Source organism: Berghia stephanieae, chromosome 11 (assembly GCF_034508935.2).
Source record: "Berghia stephanieae isolate SIO BIC M18660-M18661 chromosome 11, UCSD_Bste_1.3, whole genome shotgun sequence".
In the NCBI taxonomy this organism is placed as follows: Eukaryota; Metazoa; Mollusca; class Gastropoda; order Nudibranchia; family Aeolidiidae; genus Berghia; species Berghia stephanieae.
The window spans coordinates 25711373-25728140 of record NC_088370.1 but is presented as its reverse complement, the minus strand read 5'-3'; the positions used below and the strand labels follow the sequence as shown (position 1 = coordinate 25728140).

Genomic DNA, 16768 nt, shown 5'->3' with positions numbered 1-16768 from the left:
TTTCGGCTACACATTGTCATAATACAAACAATACATATCTATTACACATACGTACATAGTAATACTAGAAAATTATCACACACACACACAAACACACACACACACACACACACACACACACACACACACACACACACACACTTGACATGCAACACAGAGATCACCTTTTGTGTCCAGCTAAATATCAAATCTGTCAAGAGAAGTTTGTCCCACAATGCACTTCTACAAAGAGAGCGGTGAGTGTAATTGTGATCTTGTTTTAGATTCGCGGGAAAGAAGCAACCATGAAAATCAAACAAAAATAAGACCCCGGGCAAAACTATTTTATCTCAGTAAAAGGCAGTCACAGAGATCGAAAGACACTTGAGGGCGGCTTCACCGAACACACGATTTCCTCGAAATTATGAAAATGTCCCAAGTTTTATTCCTGCAATTCTCTGAACACGGTTTCATCGAACTACGGTTTTCTCGACCTTTGTATGTATATATATATATATATATATATATATATATATATATATATATATATATATATATATATATATATATATATATATATATATATATATATATATATGTGTGTGTGTGTGTGTGTGTCCTGAGAAAGTTCGAGGAAACCGTGCACAAGTGTATAAAATTGCATGTGCGTATGAAATCTGCAGTTATATGGAACTGTAATTTTTAAGTTTATTACTCCAGAGGTTTGTCCGATTAGATTTAGTCTCAATATCCAGAAAACTCAAAACAAACCAGAGCTCTGTACCATTTCTTTTTACTCCAATGAAATATGTGCGAATTCTGTCGTTAACTCGGCAGGTCTAATACTATTGTATGACCCGTTTTCGTTTCTGTTTCCGTTTGCGGGGTTGAGAGGCGGGTACTCTGCATTCCTGGCTCTATGGCGAAAACTTCGGCAGGAGATGTAGATCACGTTGGGGATGAACACAAGCAGGAAAACACCAAACCACTGTGGACAAAGGAGATGGTTATTCATGTTATTGGTGATTTGTAATTTAAAGGGGAATCCCGAAACGTCCGTTCTATCAGTTTTCGTAACTAAATTGAAGCTTGCATTAAATTTCACATTGTTATTTATTATTATTGTTGCGTTGGGGGGGGGGGGGGGGGGGGGTCAGCTGGCAGAGCATTCATTTCACACGCAAGGGAATCCAGATCGATTCTAGTAAAGTCAAGATCCCCACCACCCACCCCCACCTTCCCCCTTCCACCCACAGATTGATGGGATGTTAAATCTTACGGAAAGTACTTTGCTATAGAATAGCGCCCTATCCTAATGATAGAAATAAATTGATTTTTTTCCCGTTTCACGCTATAGAAACCGGGATTAACTCCAGCTTCTTGGGCCTTATACCCCGAAAGGACTTTGCATAGTGTTGGTTTAAAAATGTAACCCCTTTTGTCTTGATTTTTGAAGGACGAATCTCCTGGCCCATATTTTATATGTTTTTTTTTTCAGAGTACCAGCGACAGGGTGCCCGTAGACCGGTTTGGCTACTTTGCAGTACCATGACAAAAAAAACAAAAAAACAAAAAAAAAACAAAAAAAACAAAGCAAACAACAAAAAACAAAACAAAACAAAATAACAAAACAAAAACAACAAACCACTCACACACATACACACACACACATACACACACACTGACGCACACACACCAAACAAAAAAAAAACACAATAAATAAACAAAACAGAAAAAAATACCCCCCCCCCCCCCCCCCAAAAAAAAAAAAAAAAAAAAAACCCAACAAAAAACCAAAAAAAGTGCAAACATATGGAGAGAATAGTCGTGTGATTCAAACATGAAATCCTTTTGTAGAATTTGCACTTTTTTTTTTGTTTTTTGTTGGGTTTTTTTTTTGATTGTGGTTAGTCTCTGTTGGAAACTAGGGTAAGGGGGGGGGGGGGGTGGTTAATTAATAATTTTTATGTAGCGCGATATCCACTGACCGTGCTCAAAGCCCATTACAACAGCAGCACGTAACATAGAAAGAGACATGACTCCTGCTAGGCGATATATTACATTTTTTTCCCCGACAGCGACAAGGCTGTCAACGGCAAGGTACTCATTTTACGCCTGAGTACGGTGAGAGGATGTTAGTAAAGAGCCTTTTCCAAGGACTCAACCATGTGCCGAGCGAGGCTTGAACCCAGGACCTTCCGATCCGAAAGCGAGTGTCATACCACTAGACCAGATAGCAGCAAATAAAAGCTAATAAAATAATTTAACTGCTTATGACACTTAAACGATTAAATAGTCGGACAGTATCACTTTGTTATAGAAGGAATAAAATTGACATCACTCATCTCTTTGCCATTGTTGTTAGACAGCTATTTTGGTGATTAGTTCTCGCGAAGTTATATCAAACAAGCTAAAAACGCCCAAGATAGCACACAATTTTGTGCGTTAAATGGAATGAAGTTGATTCCCTCGGGTCTTTGTTATCGTTTGTTGCCATCAGCGTTTATGAGTAATTCTCACTAGACTGTATTAATCAGACTATAGTTGCTCTGCGTTTGGCTAAGAAGCTCACAACATTGCCATCCGGAAGTATAACGGACCAACACACAAAACTATGAGTAATCTTAAACGTTTATAGTTTGGTATAATATACAGTTTAGTGAGAATTACTCAGGTGTAAAATGAGCGTTGTCTCTGTCTGAAAAAAATTGTAATATCGCCTAGAAGGCGTCATGTCCCGTCCTACATGTTAAATGTCCTTGTAAAGCGCTTTGAGCACGTTTAGTGGATATTGCTCTATACAAATGCTCAATGCTCAATGATGCTGTCGGTTTTATGAAGGAAGATGAAGATGATGAGCACAATATGATGATAATGCTCTTGTTGTTCTTTTTGTTGTTATTTTTTATGAGGTTGTTCTTATTATTTATAATGTTGATTATGAAAAAGGTGTCGACACCAATTATGATGTTCCGGTATACCTCTATAATTGCGGTCATAAAAGTCTTCTCTCCAACTTCTGTCCACTTCATGTCTGTATCTTTGGGGTCATCCAGAAGATCAATTGCCCACCAAATCAGTAAACACATTCCTTCTATCGGAAGGATTACTCTGAAAGGGAAGGCAATCATTTGTGTTAATAATATCATTCTTACTGTCTATATATCCAATCATCTATCCATTCATCCATCTATCTATCCATCCATCCATCCATCCATCCATCCATCCATCTATCCATCCATCTATTCATCCATCCATCCATTCATTCATCTATCCATCCATCCATCCATCCATCTATCCATCCCTCCATCCATCCATCCATTCATCCATCCATCCATCCGTATATCCATCCATCTATTCATCCATCCATCCATCCATCCATCTATTCATCTATCGATCCATCCATCCATCTATCCATCCATACGCCCATCCATCTATCTATCTATCTATCTATCTATCTATCTATCTATCTATCTATCTATCTATCTATCTATCTATCTATCTATCTATCTATCTATCTTTCATATACATGGATGTCTACATTATTTAGAAGCAGACAACACGAAATGTTTGTTCATTTCTGATGCCACGGTGGCGGGTCCAATATATTATTTGATATTGCTGCAACAGTATGTCATACCAAAAGACCAGACCATGCCAAAGCATTAGTAGCGGGTTTTTCGCTGATATACAGACAAGTGATAGGACATGGAATGAGATTTAAAAAAAAGTGAGCTCAGGATAGAGAAGGATGGAAACTGTTTGTCTGTGGCCTATACCCTGACCCAGGGTGAAAAAGGCAATGATGATGATGATCATCGCTAGTATATATTCAGACCGGCCTACCACTACGAAAAATTTGTAGGATTACGAAATTTTGTCTTCAATTTCAGAACTTCTTGAGCACCTCTAGACATCTGTATCTGTATGGTTGGCGCTGAAGAAACCAATGGTCTGGTTGTATTTCAGCGGCGTCCTCATTGGGCGCGGGCCCATGTCAGTCGGGCCTTGAAATCGTTTAGGTGTGGTGCCATGATGACCAGTTCATCCTGCCCATTCCACTCCGAGATATTTCTAATGAAGAAAGAATTTCTGTAGTTTTGTGTTCTTGTCTGTGGGATTTTGAAGCAGTATGGGTTATCGTCGACTTGTTTCAGGACGGTGTTGTTTAACTTGTAGGTCTCATTGTACTTTTTAGCTGTGCTGAGGATGTAGCATTTGTTTGCGTTAAATTTCATTCCCACTGTTCGAGACTATTCAAGTCCTCTTGTAGCCAATTTTGATCGTTTGCAGATTTTATTGCTCGGTATATTAGACAGTCATCGGCGAATAACCTAATCTGAGATTTTACTCGTAGAGGTAGGTCATTGATGAAACAAAGAAATAGTATGGGTCCTAGCACCGTTCCCTGTGGTACTCCTGATATGACTGGACATTTCATCCGATGACGTGCCGTCTAGAACTACTTTCATGGTACGTTTTGTGAGGGAATTACCAAGCCATGTATGTAGAGAGCCACGAATTCCGTAATTTTCTACTTTCTGCAGGAGTTTTTGGTGGGGCACGGTATCGAATGCTTTGGAAAAGTCGAGGATGCCGATGTCTGCCTGAGTGTTGGCATTCTGGAGTCTCAACAGGTCGTTTACAGTTATTAGGAGTTGGCTTTCACCTGAGTATCCTTTGCGAAACCCATGGTTCAGGTCAGTTAGGATGTCATTGTCCTCAAAGTGGTTCATCATGTTCTTACAGATTATATGCTCTAATAGTTTGGATATTACAGACGTTAGTGAGATTGGACGGTAGTTCTCTGCTTTATTTTTGTTGCCTTTTTTGAATACATGTGCGATGTTTGTTTTCAGCCAGTCATTAGGGAGCATCCCGGTGTCCACCGATTTTAGGAAAATTATGCATAATGAGGGGGCCAAACTCTCAGCACACTCCTTTAGTGCTGTGTTGGGGATGTTATCAAGACCTTACGCCTAAGATGGGTCCACGTTTTTCAGCAACTTTTCAACTCCTGAGATGTTTTTGTTGATATTAGTAAGAGCCTCTGTGATGTCGGTGGGGTGGTTGTATCGTGTGGATCATGGGGGAGTAAAGACAGATTTAAATTGATCCAAGAAGATCGTTGCTTTATCCTTCCCCTTAATGTACAGAGTCTAATTTTCTTTCAATGGGATCGTTTTTCTTGCTTTTTATGTAGTTCCAAAATGGCTTGGTATTGTTTGTTTCAAGTCCTTTTTCTATAACATTGTTAATGTGCGTCCATTCTGCTTGCCTTATTTCACGCCTGCTTTGACGCTGCAACGATTTGTATGTGTCCCAGGTTCCGCTCAGTTTATTCCGCTTGAATGCTTTTGCTTTGCGTCTTAGTAGTGCTCCTATTTTTCTGTTCATCCACTGCGGCGTTCTTGTATTTTTATGTACTTTTTGGGGAATTGACTCCTTGATTGCACTGATTAGGCAGGAGTGAAAATGGCTCCACATTTCATTTATATCCATACCGCTTTTGTGCTGTGTCATGGAAGCTTATTGAAAATGAAAAGTGAGGCCAGACTACACAATTTAAAGGATTTTGAAGTGTTCTTTAACCCTTATGGTGGTAAATTGTTGATCTATCAATTTAACTAGATATAGCGACTTCTACTTTTATCTACTAAAAACTACGAATTTTTAAATTTTCAAGTTGGCAGTTCTGTATATTATATGATCAAAAGCAAGGCTGAATCTGGGTCAAAAGGCAATTGTTAGTTTATTAAGCGGGACCGCTATGTGGTCTAGTGGTATGACACTCGCTTTCGGATCGGTCGGAAGGTGCTGGATTCGAAGTTCGAGCCTCATTCAGCGCATAATTGTGTCCTTGGAAAAGGCTCTTTATGAATATTGTCTCATCGTACTTAGGTGTAACGTGAGTACCTGACCGTTAACAATGTTGTCTATGTCGAAAAAAAAATGTAATATCGCTTAACAGGCGTCGTGTCTCGTTCTACATGTTATGTGTTGCTGTTGACCAGGGACTTCTTGTAAAGCGCTTTTAACACAATTAGTGGATGTCGCGTTATATGAAAGAGCCCGTTTAACGAGGACGATGATGAATGTAAATGATATATAATTACATTTCTCCAGTTGCGTCTCTTGGTAATTCTCTCGGTGTCTTAAATAATAAAAATAAAAATAAATAAAAAGATTTAAAAATACTTTAAAAAACCAAATAAACAAAAAAAAAAAAAAAAAAAAACAACAAAAAAAAAAAAACAACAAAACAAAACAAACTAAAAAACAAACAAACAAAAAGGAAAACAAAAGATCGAATCGTTTAAATTTAAAATTTGAGCTTTTATATAGCGCAATATCCCTTGTGCTCAAAGCGCTTAACAAGGGGACCCTGACCAACAGCAACACGTAACATGTAGAACGAGACATGACGCCTGTTAGGCGACATTACACTTTTTTCCGACATAAACAACGGCCAGGTTAATGGCCAGGTACTCATTTTACACCTGAGTGCGGTGAGAGAAGATTCGTAAGTGAGCCTTTTTTTTCCAAGGACTCAACTATGCGCCGAGCGAGGCTCGAACCCAGGACCTTCCGATCCGAAAGCGAGTGTTATACCACTAGACCACATAGCCGACCAAATCGTTGGGCCTGAGCTTACATGATGACCCATTTCCAAAGGGGGTGGAGCCTCCAATCATGGCCGGCCAGAGTATAGTTGTTGACAAGGTCATTGATGAACCGATCCGGCCCGAATGCGATGACTGCACCAACCAACACCATCCCGTTCACGATGAGGCCAAAACCCCACACAAAATCCTGGAGAGAAAAGTCAACCAAAGACTAGAGGCGTAGCCATCGTTAACATAATAGGAATAGTTCAAAGATGGCGTCACTCATGTCTTTGTTATTGTTTTTTTGCCATCCGCGTTTATGAGTACTTCTCACTAAACTGTATTAACCAGACTACAAACCTTCAAGGTTACACACATTTTGTGTATTGGCCAGTTTTACTTCCGGATGGCAATGTTGTGAACTTTCTAGCCAAGTGCATACTATCTATAGATAGTTCGAAGATGACGTCACTCAGGCCTTTGTTATTGTTTTTGCCATCCGCGTATGTGAGTTGTTCTCACTAAACTGTTTTAACCAGACTATAAAAGTTCATGGTTACACAGAGTTTGTGTGTTGGTCCGTTATACTTCCGGATGGCAATGTTGTGAACTCCTTGGCCAAAGACTTGTCTATTTTGGTAAGTGTCAGGCTATAGGTAGTTCGAAGATGACGTCACTCAGGTCTTTGTTATTGTATTTTGCCATCCGCGTTTATGAGTAATGCTCACTGAACTGTATTAACCTGACTATAAACGTTCATGGATACACACAGTTTTGTGTTTTGGTTCGCTATACTTCCGGATGGCAATGTTATGAGCTTCTTAGCCAAGCGCAAACTATCTATCAATTTACGATGGCTACGCTGGAGGTGCCGAAATGATCCAATAATAAGATGGATAGAAAAAATAATGCGAGTAAATGTGACTCATATATACGGGAATAGTACAAAACAAATAACGTTTCGGCCCTTGGCCTTCATCAGGAGACAAACAACAAACACGAAATGTTGTTGTTTTGTGTTGTTCCCGTATATAGATAGTTCGAAGATGACGTCACTCAAGCCTTTGTTGGTTTATTTTGCCATCCGCGTTTGTGAGTTATTCTCACTGAACTGTATTAACCAGACTATAAAAGTTCATGGTTACACATAGTTTTGTGTGTTCGTCCCAAATACTTCCGGATGGCAATGTTATGAGCTTCTTAGCCAAGGGCATACTATCTATAGGAGTTATATTTACTCACTTTATTTTTCTAACCATAAAAGTCAACCCACTATGGATTTTAGTATTAAGAATGCCTGGGTCAATATTTGTGACAAGTCCCACTTCTTCTCCCTCATCATTCTCCCTTCATCTTCATCCTCATCTACTACTACTACTACTACTACTACTACTACTACTACTACTACTACTACTACTACTACTACTACTACTACTACTACTACTACCACTACTACTACTACTAATACTACTACTACTAATACTACTACTACTTACTATACTACTACTATACTACTACTACTACTAACTACTACTAACTACTACTACTACTACTACTATACTACTACTACTACTACTACTACTACTACTACTACTACTACCACTACTCTACTACTACTATCTAACTACTACTACTACTACACTACTACTCACTACTACTACTACTTACTCTACTACTACTACTACTACTACTACACTACTACTACTACTACTATACTACTACTACTACTACTACTACTACTACTACTACTACTACTACTACTACTACTACTACAAACACTACCACTACCACCACTACCACTATCACCACCACCACCAGCAGCAGCATCTCCATCACTGCCACTCTCTCGATGTCTCTTTTCAAATCCTCCCCCCCCCCCCCACCTCTTTTACTTTCAGTGAAAAAAAAGATGTAGGTCCAGTCATGCCATACCTGATTGTCCAGAATTTTGATGTTCAAAGATGACATCAGGCTGATTCCAAATACCAAAACAAAACAGGCTGGGATGGCAATCTTTCTGGGGACTAGATGGTATTAACCAGTAGATATTTGACCAATCAAACTATGGAATTTGTGACACAACTTCACACGTGCTCGGCCAAGCATACTTGTTTGGTTATAGATAGAATGCGCTTGGCCAAGGAGTTCACAACATTGCCATCCGGAAGTATAACGGATTAACACACAAACTCTGTGTCACCATGAACTTTTATAGTCTTGTTAATACAGTTTAGTGAAAACAACTCACAAACGCGGATGGCAAAAACAATAACAAAGGCCTGAGTGACGTCATCTGCATACTATCTATAAACAAAAACGTAAATGAAATTAACCTATCTCTGATTATTGTTATTGTTTTTATACCGCCAGATGGGTGACTAGTTATCACACGATTTTATCGACCGTATTATAAGCATTAAAATTTACACATAGTTTCCTGTGTTGGCTCTCTATTGATTAAGTTGTAGAACGGTGGGTATTTTAATGGGAGCGATCTATAGATAGTTCGAAGATGACGTCACTCAGGTCTCTGTTATTGTTTTTTGCCATCTGCGTTTATGAGTAATGCTCACTGAACTGTATTAACCTGACTATAAACGTTCATGGATACACACCGTTTTGTGTGTTGGTCCGTTATACTTCCGGATGGCAATGTTATGAGCTTCTTAGCCAAGCGCATTCTATCTATATTCATGTTTTCGTCCAACCTCGTCACCAATCACATGATCTGTTGCTGTACAACGATTGGACATTTCTCAATGTATCTAAACACGCTGCTTTGTTTATGAAAGTTGAAAACATACCCATGAGGCATGCTGAGCAAAATTACCAATGGGATTCAATAGCCGTAACGTCACTTCCTTCAATGACGCATGGTAACTTAGCAACACTGGCTCTAAACTATCGGAACAATGGCGGACGCCCGTATGAAATATTTCTCCGGCGAGCATAAAGCGTATCCAAAGGAAAAAAACCCATAAATTTGATCATGTTTTGACTTTTACACATTCTGGTCACAAGACATATGAAAATTTCTCGCCAGCATGAAAAATAAAAAGTAATAATTTTTTTTGTTTAGAACCAAGATGGCCGCCGTTGCCTGGCGGCGTGACATCAGACTATTGAATCGTATTGTAACGTAGGATATTTCTCAAACTGTGAACACTTTTCACTATGTGGGTCATTTTGAGCACACTTTGCAATATGACCAATGACCTCGAGCACATGGAAATGTAATATAGATCGTGCCCATAAGACAAATACCATCGATTATTCAACCTGTGGAGTTTGCTATGTTTACCAACCACTGCTATTTTATTTTTTTAAAAATTATGACGACTATCCGAGAAGCTTGGTTATCGAAGTGTACATCATGGTTATTAACCCAACTATTTTCTCACTTGCACAACATGGGTGATTCCTGTTGACATCAGACATCTTGTTTGATGAATTATCTTTATTCATTCGTGGAATGCCTTGGCGACGATGTCTTATGATGTCGTGGCGGAAGGGCATACTTTAATTTAATGATGATGATGAGAATGTTGAAAATGATTGTGATGATGATAGCGTTCATGATGACTATATTGATCTTTGTTTACAATATAATAAATAATAATAATAATAAAAATAATAATGAATAATAATAATAATAATAAATAATAATAAATAATAATAATAATAATAATAATAATAATAATAATAATAATAATAATGATGATGATGATGATGATGATGATGATGATGATGATGATGATAATAATGATGATGATGATGATGATGATGATGATGATAATAATTAATAATAATAATAATAATAATAATAATAATATAATAATAATAATAATAATAATAATAATAATAATAATAATAATAATAATAATAATAATAATAATAATAATTATTATTATTATTAATATTATTATATATAATATTATTATTATTATTATTATTATTATTATTATTATTATTATTATTATTTTATTGTTACTGTTATTATTATTGCAACTATTACTAGAGAGCTGAGCCGGTGTTACCAATACTTAGCTTCTATAACCAGGACAAATCATTCGTTTGGACAGAAAAATAAATAAAAACTTACCGCTTACCGTCAAAAGCAGTTTAGATTTGAAGCTACATTTGTTTTCTATCAAAAAACATTCGGTACCAGAAAATCCTTGATGAATTTCAAAAGTTGTGTTTGAAATTATATCCTAACTATTTTTATGATTCATTCCTCGCGAAATCGTGTTTTTTTTTCGTCTGTCCAATGGTTGGTGCCCCCTAGTGCCAAGTGCCCTGCCGCCTGCCGCCTGCCGCCAACCGCGCAAAACAAAGGTTTTTTAAAAAGTTTATTGAGAAAAAGATACGGAAAAAAGTGTCCCTAGATAGGTATGCAATTTGGTGCATAAGTGCAGTAAAAATTGGTGCGCAAAATTAGTTCGTAGCGGATGCGAGACTGTGTGTGTGTGTGTGTGTGTGTGTGTGTGTGTGTGTGTGTTTGTGTGCGTGTGTATGTGTGTGTGTGTGTCTCTTTCTTTTTTTTTTTTTTTTCGGGAGTGCCTACGTACACGGTAACGGGGCATCTAGCCTCAGGATCTACGTACACGTAAACTGGTTTACCGTTGCAACACAAGCAATAGATGGTCCTCGCTGTCGTGACCGCGCGCGCTCGTGTGTGTGTGTGTGTGTGTGTGTGTGTGTGTGTGTGTGTGTGTGTGTGTGTTATTTTTTAAAAAATCAAAACAATTTTAACCATTAATGGCGAGATTCCATCTTACACTCCCCAAACTCCAGATCTTAGTCTTAATGTTATCATTAAAAGACAAGCTTTGCGATGTATAGTTTAATTGAAGCCCGAGTCGAAATATACTCTTACTACTGCTCTCTTGGTGGAAACGATCTATTCTGCATAAGCCATCTGGAGAAAAAAATCAGTGTCACTGTAAAAGGTTAAAATTTCACGAAGTACGCACCGTGAACACCGCTGTAACAATCCTTTGATCTACGTCATCAGGCAACCCATTGTTTCTTTCATCTTTTCCCATTCCCCTTACTATCCCCCCCCCCCCATTCCCCCCCCATCTCTCTCCTCTCCTCTCTCTCTCTCTCTCTCTCTCTCTCTCTCTCTCTCTCTCTCTCTCTCTCTCTCTCTCTCTCTCCTCCTCTCTCTTGTCATAGTGTTATCCCTTCCCCTTCCCATCTCATTGTAAAATGAAAACGTTCTGCTGTTTGCAGATACATGTATGATTGTTTTGTTTTTTCTCTCTCACTCGGCTAGGATTAAAAACCAAGACATCAGGTAATTGGTGTCTAATGCCAAAGTATAGATTCTCTCTTTGGCCAATTTAGTCACGCATGTGGCAGCCCAGCTATTTATTATGTTCTGCCTATAACACACAATAAGTGGGATTTTGGGGGTGGGTACGAAAGAAATCAAGGTCATAAGTAACCGTGCACAAGAGCTGTATAGGGAATTGGTTTCTGGGGGTCTTGCAAATACCAAATATTTTATGGAAAGCTCTTTCGAACTCCAAGACGTCTGGTTTGTTTTGCTATCTTGGAACAAACGAAACAGAGATGTCTTGATGTGTGACCTAGTTGTCTGATTTTGTGACCTGGATGTAAGGTTTTGTGACCTTGATGTTTCCTTTTGTGTGTGCAAGCCATGCGGGTAAGTACAGCGATAGCTTGCCAGTTGAGGAAAAAAAAAAGGAAGAAGCAGCGTATCCGCATTTGAAAAACAAAACAAAAAAACCTGAAAAAACAAAACAACTTAACCTTTTAAAGGCGAATATCAATCTTACTTGGACCAAAAATAAAATCTTACCGTTTTCATCAAAAGACAAAAAACAAATTACAATTTAAGAATTTGAGCTTTTATAGAGGGCAATATCCACCCAACGTGCTCAAAGCGCTTTTTATCAATATTCTTACTGCTCTTATAGTGGAAACGTTTTTTTTTTTTTCTGCGTTAAAAAATAATATAAATGAAGACTATTATTTGAAAACAAAAAAAAATCAGTGTCACTGGCAAAGGGTTAATTGCAGTACTCCTGCATCCTGTGAGACTCCTACGGCACTTGCTAATCATAAAAAAGGAAATAGCAATCAACAATACTAAGGTGAAAAAAAAGAAGAAAAAAAAAAAGGTGGGGGGGGGGGGGGGGGCAAATCCAGTAGCAATGCAACCTTTTAGCGGCGAAATTCGATCTTTGACCTAACACCAAATCTTCTATCATCAAAAGACAAGTAACGGCAAAACGATTATAGACAATTGAAGTCCGAGTTGCGATAGTCTGACTGCTCTCTTGGTGGAAACGCTGTATTCCCCGTTAACAATAATAAAGATAAAAGCAAACTATTATCTAAAAGCAAAAAATTAGCTTCGCCGTTAAGGGTTAAGAACACCTGCAACTGCTGCCAGCATCCTTGAGATGCTCTACGTCACACAAGGTCACCAAGCGACACGTCTCCCTTTCGTCTTCATGCAACACCCCCCCCCCCCCTTCTCCACTCTCACGGTGGTGGTGGCGGCGGATAAAAAAGGCCTTTTTTTCTTTTATTCAATCAACTTGACTGCTGGTGGACCCTAGGCCTCTCTACAAGTCCAAGAAATAATACTCACTTTTTTCTCTGCTCCAACGAAAATATCTACCCCCTACCGGTCTAATTATTTGTAGCAGACGACAAATTTCTCAAAACGGTCACGTGACACTGTAAAAACAACACAGGAAGTCCATGAAAGCTTATTTAAGGCATTTCCTTTGAACCGTGTAAACAACAAGATTTCGTTTTCATTCGACTCAACGGGTCAGATTGGCCGGTATTTTTTTAACGAACTAAAGTTCTGAAAAATCAAAATGTTTCTTAGAAAGTTGAAAGATGCTAGTTTTTGAAACAGAGGTAGGTTTTTAAAAAAATCTTTATATTTTACGAGATTGCATGCTCAAGGCGAGTTGGACGTGCAGCGGAGGTTGGTCGGCCAAAGGCGAGGCTCTCTATTATTATGGTGGTGATGATATTAGTGATTGTCAGTACTGCAAGAATTAAATTTGGTTAAACAAAAAAACGTAAACAACCAATTTCAAATCGTGAATTAGTATTAAGTAATATTCGTCAAAACATGTTTTTTTCAAGATTAAACGTAATAAGCAATAGAAACATTTAAAAAAAAAAAGAAAAAAAAAAGAAAAAAAAAAAAAGAAACAAACAAACAACCCCCCCCCCCCCCCCCCCCGACGAAAACAAACAAACAAACAATAAAATCAATACAAAAAAAAAAGGAAATAAGAGTAAAAAAATACATAAAAGAAAACCCCTTAAAAGATTACCCCCCCCCCCCTCCTTCCCCATTAATAGTACAAACTAACCCCACCTCCACCCCCGTTAATTGATAGACGTTAATCATAAAGTGTTTTTGCCGAGATGAGGGTAGTTTCAATTATCGTTTTTTTTTTGAAGGACGAGTTTTCTGGCCAAAATTTACGTGTTTTCTTTCTATTTTTTTTTTTTTTCAGAATAAGGGATCACAGTGGTTTCTCATTTACTTACCCCCAAAGTCAGTGATGGTTCGAGTGAACATCTCAATGTTAGAGATCAACGATGTCAGACCGGAGAAGGACAGGCAGAGGAAGAAGAAAAAGGCCACAGCCCGACCTGGTGTGTCGAGGTTGTTGAATAGTAGTGGCAACCTGGGGAGGTAATCATTATAGGTGGTGGTGGTGGTGGATTTGATGATGATGATGGTGGTGGTGGTGGTGGTGGTGGTGATGGTCGTGGTGGTGAAGGTGGTGTTGTTGGTGATGATTATATGATGATGATGATGGTAGTGAATGATGGTGGTGGTGGTGGTATTGATCGTGGTGGTGGTGATGATGATGATGGTGGTGGTGTCGGTGATGGTTATGGTGGGCGTGGTGGTGGTGATGGTAGTGAGTCATGCTGGTGGTGGTGGTGGCCGTGGTAGTGATGATGATGACGGTCGTGATGGTCGTGGTGATCACGGTGGTGGTGGTGGTTGTGGTAGTGATGATGATGACGGTCGTGATGGTCGTGGTGATCGTGGTGGTGGTGGTGGTTGTGGTAGTGATGATGATGACGGTCGTGATGGTCGTGGTGATCGTGGTGGTGGTGGTGGTGGTGGTAGTGATGATGATGATGGTCGTGATGGTCGTGGTGATCGTGGTGGTGGTGGTGGTTGTGGTAGTGATGATGATGATGGTCGTGATGGTCGTGGTGGTGGTGGTGGTTGTGGTAGTGATGATGATGATGGTCGTGATGGTCGTGGTGATTGTGGTGGTGGTTGTGGTGGTGGTTGTGGTAGTGATGATGATGATGGTCGTGATGGTCGTGGTGATCGTGGTGGTGGTTGTGGTGGTGGTTGTGGTAGTGATGATGATGACGGTCGTGATGGTCGTGGTGATCGTGGTGGTGGTGGTGGTGGTAGTGATGATGATGATGGTCGTGATGGTCGTGGTGGTGGTGGTGGTGGTTGTGGTAGTGATGATGATGATGGTCGTGATGGTCGTGGTGATTGTGGTGGTGGTGGTGGTGGTGGTGGTGGTTGTGGTTGTGGTAGTGATGATGATGACGGTCGTGATGGTCGTGGTGATTGTGGTGGTGGTGGTGGTTGTGGTAGTGATGATGATGACGGTCGTGATGGTCGTGGTGATCGTGGTGGTGGTGGTGGTGGTTGTGGTAGTGATAATGATGATGACGGTCGTGATGGTCGTGGTGATCGTGGTGGTGGTGGTGGTTGTGGTAGTGATGATGATGATAGTCGTGATGGTCGTGGTGATTGTGGTGTTGGTAGTGGTGGTGGTGGTGACGGGTCGTGGTGGGCGTGGTGATCGTGGTGGTGGTGGTGGTGGTGGTAGTGATGATGATGATGGTCGTGATGGTCGTGGTGATCGTGGTGTTGGTAGTGGTGGTGGTGGTGACGGGTCGTGGTGCGCGTGGTGATCGTGGTGGTGGTGGTGGTGGTGGTTGTGGTAGTGATGATGATGATGGTCGTGATGGTCGTGGTGATCGTGGTGTTGGTGGTGGTGGTTGTGGTAGTGATGATGATGACGGTCGTGATGGTCGTGGTGATCGTGGTGGTGGTGGTGGTTGTGGTAGTGATGATGATGACGGTCGTGAAGGTCGTGGTGATCGTGGTGGTGGTGGTGTTTGTGGTAGTGATGATGATGACGGTCGTGATGGTCGTGGTGATCGTGGTGGTGGTGGTGGTGGTGGTAGTGATGATGATGACGGTCGTGATGGTCGTGGTGGTGGTTGTGGTAGTTGTGGTAGTGATGATGATGACGGTCGTGATGGTCGTGGTGATCGTGGTGGTGATCGTGGTGGTTGTGGTAGTGATGATGATGATGACGGTCGTGATGGTCGTGGTGATCGTGGTGGTGGTGGTGGTTGTGGTAGTGATGATGATGATGACGGTCGTGATGGTCGTGGTGATCGTGGTGGTGGTGGTGGTTGTGGTAGTGATGATGATGATGGTCGTGATGGTCGTCGTGATCGTGGTGTTGGTGGTGGTGGTGGTGGTGACGGGTCGTGGTGGGCGTGGTGGTGGTGGTAGTCAGTGATGGTGATGATGATGGTGCAACACATTTAGGTCACATCAGCGCCAGTAACAAAGGAAGAAAATTGGATAGTCGAAAATATTCGACAATTACAATTAAAGCACCCAAAAGAAAATAAGACCAAAGGGAATTAGTTCGAAAAGGGAACAGATGTTGATCCCAAGAACACACTATCAGTGTACTTAGTTTGAGATTATCTATAAGTCTCATCCAGACACCTGCCCAGGACAAAAAAAAAGAAACAACATAACTAACAAAACATAACAGAGAGATGGTTTACTAGGAAAAAATATCAAAATCATCTCTCAAAATAAAACTAACATTTGACTGTTTCCCTCTCATCCAAGGACCGCATCAAGGGCTAGGACAAAACCATTCCAAGTCAAAGATAGAAAGCAACTCGGAAAGCAGATGTAAGGTGATAGAAGACACAGCAAGTGACCTCCTGCCCACCATGAGAGGTCAAAGGACCCCAGCTCAGAAGCTGTAGTCTTTCAGAGCCATTCGCCTCATGGAGCCGGAGTTTATATAGCGTGAAACGGATAATAGCAATTGATTATTATTCTTTAGATAGGACGTTAGTCTATCGCAAAGTACTTT

At 40.1% G+C, this 16768-nt stretch overlaps 1 protein-coding gene across 2 annotated transcripts in view; it reads right to left on the bottom strand.

The window, feature by feature from the left end:
- Nucleotides 1–557: 557 nt before the first annotated feature.
- The window catches only part of LOC144956307 (putative sodium-dependent transporter YocR), a 45087-nt gene continuing 28876 nt past the window's right edge, over nt 558–16768 (bottom strand). Inside the window, exons 10-14 of one of the 2 annotated variants that reach the window (XM_078886800.1) lie at nt 14142–14281; nt 8520–8611; nt 6635–6792; nt 2961–3090; nt 558–967 (exon numbers count right to left, since the gene is read on the bottom strand). In XM_078886800.1, coding sequence (XP_078742926.1) covers nt 773–967; nt 2961–3090; nt 6635–6792; nt 8520–8611; nt 14142–14281 — 715 coding nt within the window. In that variant the 3' untranslated portion in view covers nt 558–772. The remainder of the gene's footprint in view (nt 968–2960; nt 3091–6634; nt 6793–8519; nt 8612–14141; nt 14282–16768) is intronic. The other variant, XM_078886799.1, reaches the window with a different exon arrangement.